This window comes from Scomber japonicus, chromosome 1, assembly GCF_027409825.1.
Source record: "Scomber japonicus isolate fScoJap1 chromosome 1, fScoJap1.pri, whole genome shotgun sequence".
Lineage (NCBI taxonomy): Eukaryota > Metazoa > Chordata > Actinopteri > Scombriformes > Scombridae > Scomber > Scomber japonicus.
The window spans coordinates 31,482,377-31,492,468 of record NC_070578.1 but is presented as its reverse complement, the minus strand read 5'-3'; the positions used below and the strand labels follow the sequence as shown (position 1 = coordinate 31,492,468).

Sequence of the window (10,092 nt, the reverse complement as noted above, 5' to 3'; positions counted from 1 at the left end):
GTGCCAGAGAACCCAAAAAAAATTAGACCTAAGCCATTCATTCACACTTTAACTGTCCTTTGCTTTGATTTACACAGCTTTGACACACAGGAACGTGAGTTACACACAACCGGAGTAAATCCAAAACGCAATCAACACAAAGTGGCAAAGTCTGACTGAAGTGAACTCTTTTTTAAGAAATGGTTGGAACTGAGATGGGATGTTTGTTTTGTGAAAAGAAACTAACTTTTTTTTAAATATTTCCTTTTTCTTAAAATTTTACATGAGAACTGGAAGCCATAACGTTTCACTGACCCAACAGTTTATACGAGCCCTACAGAGGTGAGAAAATTCACCAGAGCGGACCCGCTGTCGTCTCCAGATAAGCCATGCAGATACAAACCATACAGAGTACTCTTATATTGCTCTGTACGAGGCCCAGAGAGTTAAAAAGTAAATACATCAGAGTAATATATCTATTATATCTACCGTTTCAGCCGTGACCTAAAGAGCGAGGAGACCCACAGTTTAAGGAAGAAGCAGATGTTGCAAAGATGACCAGTCACATAAACTCAAATCTGACTCCGAACTCATAAAATTTGGTTGATAAAACGTTTTATTTTGAGTTATGACGTTAAAAAAAAGAAGAAACATAACAACAGGAACGAGTCATAAAAACACTTTTTTCTCCCCCACGACACTCTCCAACACTGAATTGAGCCATTTTTGCTCTGCGATTTTTCCACAAAAAAGAAAGAAAGAAAAAAAAAAGACAAGTGGACACAGCTTTGACGTCAAGGACACAAGGTGGAATGCGATGTTCGAAAGACATTCAACTTCATATTTTCCTGGCACAGGTAAAAAGGCATGGGCTAGTAGTAGTCTCAGGAATGGCACTCGGGGAATTCAGGAGGGGGGAAACATTAAAGGCTATATAGTCTGGATATCCATCTCACTACACAGGAATACTTTTTCAACTTTTCTTATAGGTAGCTGGAATTAAACAGTCAAGGGTGTCGCTGATGCTTTTTTGCGGAGGGGGGAGAGAGTCGCGGGCGGCAGATGTCACAGGTTTGGTGTTTAGAAAGAAGATGATTTCACCGACGACAGATAAAAAATACAGGATGAATGTTTCACAGAGACAAGAAAGAGTGATTTTTAACCTCCAAACCAACATCTGACCGCATCTCATCTGGGTTTAAAAAGATGATGCGAGCCTCATCCTCATCCCCCGCCTCATTTAATAACACCAGCGAACACAGGACACCACAGGTGAGTCTGACAAAGCTTACCTGTCCAACACAATCAAGAGGCACTAAGAAATGAATACCTGTCATTCAAATAGCCTGTTTTCCCACCATTCCCCTCAAATCCTATGTGTGGAATTACTATGATAATGACCGAGAAAGAAAAAAAAAAAAAATCAAATAAAAAACAAAACAGAAAAGGTCCCGTAGATTTTCATATTCAAGTACTTTCAATAACACAATAACTTAGACCCCCCGGAGTAAGTGACATGAGTAATCAGGGGTAAGAAAAAAAAAAAAAACAACAAAAAAATAAAAGCTATACAGTGTAAATACACGCAACAAGCAGGTTTACATACTGATTCATTGAGATAGTTTGCAACATCTACAACATTGTACTTCTAAAAGATGAAGGAGCAGGTCTGCAAATAACGCCAAATCTAACACTCCGCTGAGAGTTGATTTTAATCTAGGACTTGCATGTGAGAGTGTGTGTGTGTGTGTGTGTGCATGCGTGTGTGTGTGTGTGTGCAGAGAGGAGGAGGGTGTCATGGCACAAAAAGGAGTGGGTGGGGATTAAAAAAAAAAAAAAAAAAAAAAAAAAAACCCTATTTAAAGTGTATTCCCTGCACCCTATAGGGAAAGCCTAGCACAGGAGGCAGCTACAATTAAAGTAATAAGCACGTTTAAAGTACAGTATTTAAGAAGGCAGGGTCTCGTTAGGGAAAGCCGGGGTCAACAAATGTAGTGCAGTCATGGTCTCGAGCTTCTTTTTTTTTTTGTTTGTTTTTGTTACCCTCCTCTTTCCCCGTACAACCATGGCTATTTGGAATGGGAGGGGGGGAAAAAATTGCATTAAAAAAAAAAAAAAAAAAAAAAATTCACATTAGCAAGATATAAAATAAAAAAATAAAACACCTATGAAATTCACTCTGTAAAGGAGGATAGGCAAGGTGACATATTGAGGATATTGTTTCAAGGCAGTCCTCCATGACACGAAATTAAAAAGAAAGAAAAATGGTATGGATGTTCACGTATCTGCCTTTGCACTGACGCTCTCTCTCTCTCTCTCTCTCTCTCTCTCTCTCTCTCTCTTGACATTAAGGGAGAGCGATTCAGCTGAGTCGCCCCAAACATCGAACATTACTTTGCAGCACAGAGGGAAGGAAGGGAAGGGGGGAGGGAAAGGGGGGAGGTGGGGGGTCTTCAGACTGGATGAAGAGGGGCAGGGACATCTTAACACCGTTGCAGATTATTACACCAAACCTTCCATTTGGCATTGCTCTTCTTGGGAATACATCTTCAGTGTTAAAACTGCTCTACACTAAACTGGAAGCAGTCCACAACTTTGGGTTTTATTATACACGTGACCCCCAAAATAATTGCGCTGCAAATCTCACAACCGTCATGCTGCCACCTTGTATATATCCGACTGGTGGTGTGGAGTGGTGGTTGGTTGGTTGGTCGGTTGGTTTGGTTGGGGTTAAGGCATTGGACAGTAGCGCCGAGAGGCTGTGATTCAATCTCCAAAACCATCTCATGCCAGTTTCTCTTGACGCTCCAAAGCAACATCCCCCAGTGTCTACTGGTGTAGAGTCCATTGTAGATTTACCATCACATTATTAAGATCAAGAACATTTAAGACCCTCCCACCCACCCAAATCCACTTAGTTTTGGTCTCACTTTTTTTTTTTTTTTTCTCCTTTTTTAAACATTGGTCTTGGTTTTAAACTGCAGTTTCCTTCCCATGCGCATGACAGATTATATAAATGCTCCAGAGTCATTTACACTTCTGTCCATACATTCAGTGTGTATGATGTAGAATTAGTAAGAAAAACTGGTGGCAACTAAGAGATAAATAGCATAAATAGCATTTTTTTTTTTCAGCCCAACTACAAGTGTCAAGTTGCCGCTCATCACAAAGCCAACAGGACCAAAAAACTGCATGAGAGTCAAAAAAGAGACTGTAGTGTGTTTTGACAGCGGCGTGGTTAAGGGGAGTGCTTTAACCAAGCAGCGTGAGCAGAAATCATCCTCAGAGAACACAGTGCAGGAGGCATCTCTGGTCTTCTGTTCTCTCGAGCCCGGGTCCCAGTGCCAGGGTTGACCTCTTTGGAGGAAAAAAGTGCAGGGGCCAAATGGCTGACTGATGCTCTTTGTGCCTGTTCGTGAATATTAGGCAATTACACTCTTGGCTCCCCGTGTGTTCAGGTTTACATTCAGTCCCACGTCAGGAATGACCAAAAGGGCTTTGTGTCAAAAATGAGTAAGCAAACCAACAAAGGGGGGCAAAACCACTTTCATGTAGGACTTCACAGAGGCGAAAATGAAAAAAAAGATGATCTTGAAATCTTAGTATGCAACATGATTCCACAGGAAGATGTGTCTCTTCCTTTGCAATACCACGGAAACGGGAGCAAAAAAAAAAAAAAGAAAAAAAAAAGATGCCAAAAATGAGGAGAGAAAAATGTCGGGCAAATGCATCTTGGAGAGGGAAAAAAGACAAAAACCAGATTATCCTCTGCAAAATTCCAACAAAAAAAGTTCCCCTTTTGGCCGACTGGCCTGCAAAACATTCCAACACATATTGGAGGAAGAAAGAAACAAAAAAAAAAAAGAAAAAAAAAAGGGACTCCCATCAAAAAGACACAAGCATCGTGTACATCTCAACAAACCATTTTGACTTGGTCCCTCCAGAGAACAATGCAATCAAGATCTCTCAGTTGTCTCCCTCTTTTACTCTGAATGGGACCGTACTGATTTCTGAAATCACAATCAACTGAGCCGGACACTTGGAACGTTTCAGGCCGGTTGGTGGACGATCATTTGTGCCGCGGCGTGTTCTTCTTCCGTTTTCGCTTGAAGAAACAGCAGCACCTGCGGACAGAGACGGACATTAAACCCCGATATGTAGATGAGAGAGGCTTCAGATGAAAGAAAAGGGGGAAAAAAGAAGAAAAACACAAGCGGCTGCATAAATTAGAGTGTTAAATATCACAAAAGCTTATTCTGACTTGTTGAAATTAAGACATCTTTTTTTTTTCTTTTTTTTGGGGGGGTTGGGAGGGGTCATAATAGTAACAACTGCAGCTGATAAAACACTTGGTGCATTTCCATCCACCAAGTGTGTGCATGCTTAAGTCACCTCCCACCATTTTTAAGCAGCAATATGGCCGAGAGGACTCAACTACAGACTGCTGCAGTGACTCTGAAGGCGATATATATCCTCTTATGCAAAATAAAGAAAGAAATAAAATGGAGCAGTGCACACAAAGAACACAAGACACGATGAGCCTGAACGGTCAATAAAAAACACACACAGACAAGAAAAAAGCTGTGGATCAAGACATAGGACAGTGACTGGGTACTCTTCCATTAATTCATTAAAAACAAATAACGGTCCACCATGCAACAAGAGTTTTACGACCTTTTTTCTAAAGCCAAATGTGTCACTAAAAAAAAGGACTAATCTATCACATAAGGGGATATAAAAGAGAGAAGTAGTTATCTTATATAAATCTACTTCCTGTTGTTTTTTCTGTCGGGATGTGACACTTTGGATGTTCTTACTTTTTTAGGTTTTAAGAAAGCGTGCCGGCTCACACGGCAACACTCTCTATTCTCCGCTCATCATGTGTCACTTTCAACATCAAGGTGAAGGTTTAAAAAAAAGATAATAACATACAGTATTTCACAGTGTTCTCAGAGGTAACGTGGCACTAATGTACCAGTGAGAGTTCACTTTTTTTTAAGATTTGTATGTATAAAACAACTCCACTGGGCCCGGCCTAGGCTGGTCCACTCCCTGTCCCATGAGTCTGATGTGGACTAGAGCAGAGAGGGACTCACCACAGGTTGAGCATTTTCACGCAGCTACAGAAGAAGAAGAAGGAGAAGAGAGAGAGAGAGAGAGAGAGGAAAGAGTGTAAAGAGAAAAGAAAGATAGTTTAATACATCAAGACCGAGATGATGAGACCGGGCACATGCCACACAAACATGCACACACGCGCACACACACACACACACACACCAACAACAACAACAGGACACAGGTGGACACGGAGAAGGAAAGTTTGAAAGGTTAAAAGGAGAAAAGATTACAGTAAAATCTACTCTGCAGCTGTTTCTTCCTGTGTTAGCGGTCCAAGAGCACATTCAGGCTGAGGGTTGGGTTTATTATGTCTCCTAGAACTACTATGTATGGTGGTCTTATAATATTTATAGAAGTTGTGTATGAATCTTGAAAATGACTGTCTGCTTCCTGAAACTTCCTCTTCTTTACTTTCTTAATCTCACATCTTTTAACATAAGTCATTGAATGCTTGTCTCCATCTTGGTTATGGTTGATAGTGTGTCACGCTGCAACTAACTATTATTTTCATTATTGATTAATCTGCTAATTATTTTCTCCATAATCGGTTAAGCATTTTGTCTATTAAATATCAGAAACAGTAAAAAAAAAAAAAAAAAAAAAAGTCTGTTATAATTTCTTAAAGCCCAAAGAGAGTCTTCAAATGTCTTTTATCTGATCAGCAGCTCAAAATTCAAAGATACACACAAATGTTTCAAATCATCACATAGGACGCTGAAACAAGAAAATATTTGTCATCTTTTTAAAAAAAGAAAAGAAAAATGGACTAAAACAATAATAAAAACAGTGGCTCATTACTTTAATCTATTTTTAATTTAATCTATGAATTGACTAATTGTTGCAGCTCTTGTTGAGTGTAAACAATAAGAGTAAAGAAATAAGACCAAAATTTTAACGTTTTATCCCTCACAAAGTCATTTGTTGTGTTTTATGAATATATTGGTATTCTTTCAATAAAATAAAGGAAGAAACTGTGTATTGCTGGTACAGTATTGCTGGTACAGTATTGCTGGTACAGTGTATCACCATGGTTCCACTCTGTAATGAAATAAATACTCCACGAGAATCTATTCAGATTTTATGGGACTCAACCATCGTGCGATGCAGTCAGCTAGAAAAAAATAAATGAGCTTGAAGATGCATGAGCCTATATTACGATTTTACTAACTATATAATATAGCTATATATCAGTGATGGAAACCAAGTCTCAGAGTAGTTAAATGCGAACCTGAAGAGACTGAAAATTAGTTGTTATTGTTCGACAGTCAGATGCAAATTTCAGTCCATGATTGTAAATAAAAAGATGAAAGTTAACTATACGCCTGACATTAATTCACCATAGAAACACAATATTACCGTAAAAGGTAAAACATAAATTAAATGGCATCGGTAGCATGATTTGAATTCATCACTTCATGTTCTTCTACCAAACATCAACCTGTGTGACGAGGTATCAAAGAGGTTGCCGGTAAACACGCCAATCATCATATCAAACAATTGTGTGAATGGAGACAACGTGACGACGGGCCTGTCATCTCGGCAGAAATAGAAATGAGTGCAAATTAATGTGTGTGAACCTCTGGGAGATTCATGAGGGGACAGAGCAGGAGGGAAATCATTTTTCACAGTGGCTTTGATGCACAGTGGTGGGAAAGATGGTACATGTGTATTAAAATAACCAGATGAAATTTAAATAAAACACTAATTAACATCTTTTATCCTGATAGATCAGATGTATTAGGACATCTAGCATAATAGGAACCCTCTTCAAGCTTAATGTTGTCATGTAATGTTGCAGAATAAAATCTTACATCTTTATGATAAAGGAAAAAATAGCAAAGTTTGCTTTTGTGGGGGAATAATTTAACTTTATTTCTGAAATTAGTCATCTTTAAACTAATCAGCACTTATTCCCAATCAGCAAAAGTATAACCCTAACCCTGTGGCAGCCTTATTATTCAATACGCAACAGAAAGCACATCAATTAATTTGGATAACACAAATACTCTCCTGTTTTAAACTGTCTACACCAATATTAATATGTTATAATGGCCATTATTATTGACTCAGGTATAACACACACATGCATGCCATGATGTTGCCCAGCTAAACACCCTCAACCCTAACTAGGCCCACTTAGCTAGTAGCAACAGCATTAATCCAGGGACTGCCCTGTAAACACACGTTTCTACTGTGGTCTTACAACAGGTGATAACTGCTCTGAGTCGCGGTGTTGATAAATATGTGTTGTTGTATGCTATGGTTGTTCTGATGACTTGAGAAACGCCAAACTCATTTTTATATCTTGCTGTGTGCAGCTCTCTTTTACTTTTGCAACTTGAAAATTAATCTTTGGTTTGGACTTTATGCTTCTACGGTCCTGTTAGTCAAACAAACAAGTAGACAAACAAACAAAAATCAGTCTCACTATGTGCTGTGATATTAAAAAAAACCCTCAAATTCCAACTGCGGAGTACTTATTTTCTCCACTCAGCTCTTTTCACTCAGCTGAAGCATGTTTTCTTTAGCCAGCGGTGCAGTTCTAGCACAGTTGGCGGTCAGACATGCAGCATGGTATCGTGACTTCTGAAGATGCTTAAGTTAAGATAAACTGGACGAACCCAATGGAGGCAGGAGTGGTTTCTGTATTTGCTTCACTCAGGGGAAGGAAAAGAAGTAACTTTTGCTTACTGTAGTATCATGTGCTTAACTGCTACACTGTATATGTGAGTAAGTTTCCACATGGAGAATCTGGTGTGCTCAACTGGCAGCTACTACAACACTGAGATCACTGAGAGAATCTGTACTGCATTGATCATTATTGCTGCAGGTGAAAGACACGGACACTCGGTGGACCGACAGTGGAATACTTCTTCAAGATGATCGGACTGCTGGAGGTGAGGTCGTCGCCCGTGTTAGCGCTCAGGCTACCGGCGTGAGAGCTTGAACTCGAGATGTGTGTTATTGCCTTTTTAAATCTTAAAACATCTAACTGAGAGAACAGCGTCAAGAGACAGGCAGCAGTCAAGATCAAAAAACCCACACAGGCAGACAGGAGATAAGAGGGGCAGGAGCAGGATGACAGCTGGGGGCGGAGGGGGGGGCTGTCACAATTCCACAGCATAGCAAAAGATGGTGAGGTAGAGACAGAGAGAGAGAGGTAGAGACAGACAGACAGAGAGAGAGGTACAGACAGAGAGAGAGAGAGAGGTAGAGAGAGAGAGGTAGAGAGAGCGAGAGAGAGAGAGAGCGAGAGAGAGGAAGAGGTAGAGAGGAAGAGCCAGGGAAAGACAGGAAGCGACAGATGGACATGGAGGAGAGGTGTGGCGGGTGCGTGACACATACTTGGCCTCGTCGACCACTTCCACCTCTGCCTGAGCTGTAATCGGAGCGTTGGAATGAGCTGCCAGAGGGTCGTCTGCGTTCAGCTCCCCGTTGGTTGAACTGACCACCTGCGGCACAGACGGGCGTTACTTCAGAGATCTGCCCGCTGATGTTTGTGTTTTAATCCAGCAAAACAAGTTTCATGTTAACAACGTGAAAAAAAACAGGAGCTGTTGTGATGGAAAGAAGTCTGGTTAGAAAAAAAATAAATAAATAAATAAATAAATGTTACTTTACTGTCTCTCCCACAATGGAAACATGTCACTCAGCAGAAAAAACAGCACATCGAAACCACAGAAAGGCACATAACATAACATCAATGGGTTGTACTACTTTTTTTCTTGCTGACCTCCCGGTGTTTGTCATCAGGGTGTACTGTTGTCAGTCAGGGCGACAATACTCATGAGAGTCACCGAAGTTGGAAATGATCAAATTCCAAACATTGAGCCTTTTAAGCAAATGGGCCCAACAGGCAAAAACAGGCGGGTGGAGTTTAAGGAACCTACATATTATGTCTCAAGTAGGTGCAGCTCCAAACAAATGTATCTGTTTTATAATTTATATTTAACAGTGTAATCAAGATTATACTTAGATTTTACCCTTCTGCATTTTTTAGTAATCAGGTATTTTGATCTGTCATGTAATTAAAATGTATCAAAATTATCTTCTAGCTTTTAAAATTCACTTTGTCGTCCTGTAATAGAAGAAAAATCTAAAAACACATGCAGACTTAAAATCAGAAAGACACAAATGAACGATCAAACATCACTTGTGAAAAATAAAAAAACATGGTCTGCGGACAGACGGATATAAAATTACAATATGCAACAATAAATAGGTGCAGATGGATGTCCCATTTACCTGCAGAAGAAATAGCATTGTAATTATTGTAAGAATGGTTTTGTTTTCTATGCATGGGTGTATACAGTGTGTCTACCCACACCACTCACTGCCATTCATGTTGGAACAATGTCAAAAAAGGCTAAATTACCGTACTGTAGGCTAAATGATTGACTTTCTCTCAAATAACGGCTATATCAGATCACTTGAATGTTGGAAACAGCAGAGCTTCAACAGGTGAGCCTCTCTGAAAGTTTATTATCATTACTGCCAGCTGCAATGTCTATATTTTTGCATTAAACCTGCAGTGTGGAACTTTTACATCTAAGTGAACGTCTCTTACATTTAAGTCCTTGCCAAATGAGTTCACACAACGCTGATTAAGCCTATCACCACCTAATAAATCATATTTCATGGCATAAAAGAGTTTTTAAATCCAATGTCGGGTGCAACATTCCTGCACTGGCCGTTTGGTTGTTAATCCTGCAGCTCTTCTAGATTCTTCAAATATTAATCAGGTCGAATGGATCAAATTCTGACAGTGAAAAGAGTTATTTTGCGGGGGTTGTGTGACATTTAAAGCAATTAATCCAACATTTTATAGCCCCAACAGTAGGTTACTGTCAGTGGTGTTCTGGCCATCAGGCATACTGGGACAAATCCTGTTGGGCTGGTAGTCAAAAAAATACATTTTTGGGCCACTGGACTGTCAAAACATATCTGTTTATATACCAGCTCTCTGTGAGTCTGTGATTGGGGGTGTCCATGAGA

The 10,092-nt window shown here is 39.9% G+C and overlaps 1 protein-coding gene across 2 annotated transcripts in view; it reads right to left on the bottom strand.

Annotated features, from left to right (window-relative positions):
• Positions 1-2,909: 2,909 nt before the first annotated feature.
• The window catches only part of csnk1g1 (casein kinase 1, gamma 1), a 32,901-nt gene continuing 25,718 nt past the window's right edge, over positions 2,910-10,092 (bottom strand). For both annotated transcript variants that reach the window (XM_053318185.1, XM_053318194.1), the window contains 2 exons: positions 8,443-8,549; positions 2,910-4,103 (listed from right to left, as the gene is read on the bottom strand). In XM_053318185.1, coding sequence (XP_053174160.1) covers positions 4,049-4,103; positions 8,443-8,549 — 162 coding nt within the window. In that variant the 3' untranslated portion in view covers positions 2,910-4,048. The remainder of the gene's footprint in view (positions 4,104-8,442; positions 8,550-10,092) is intronic.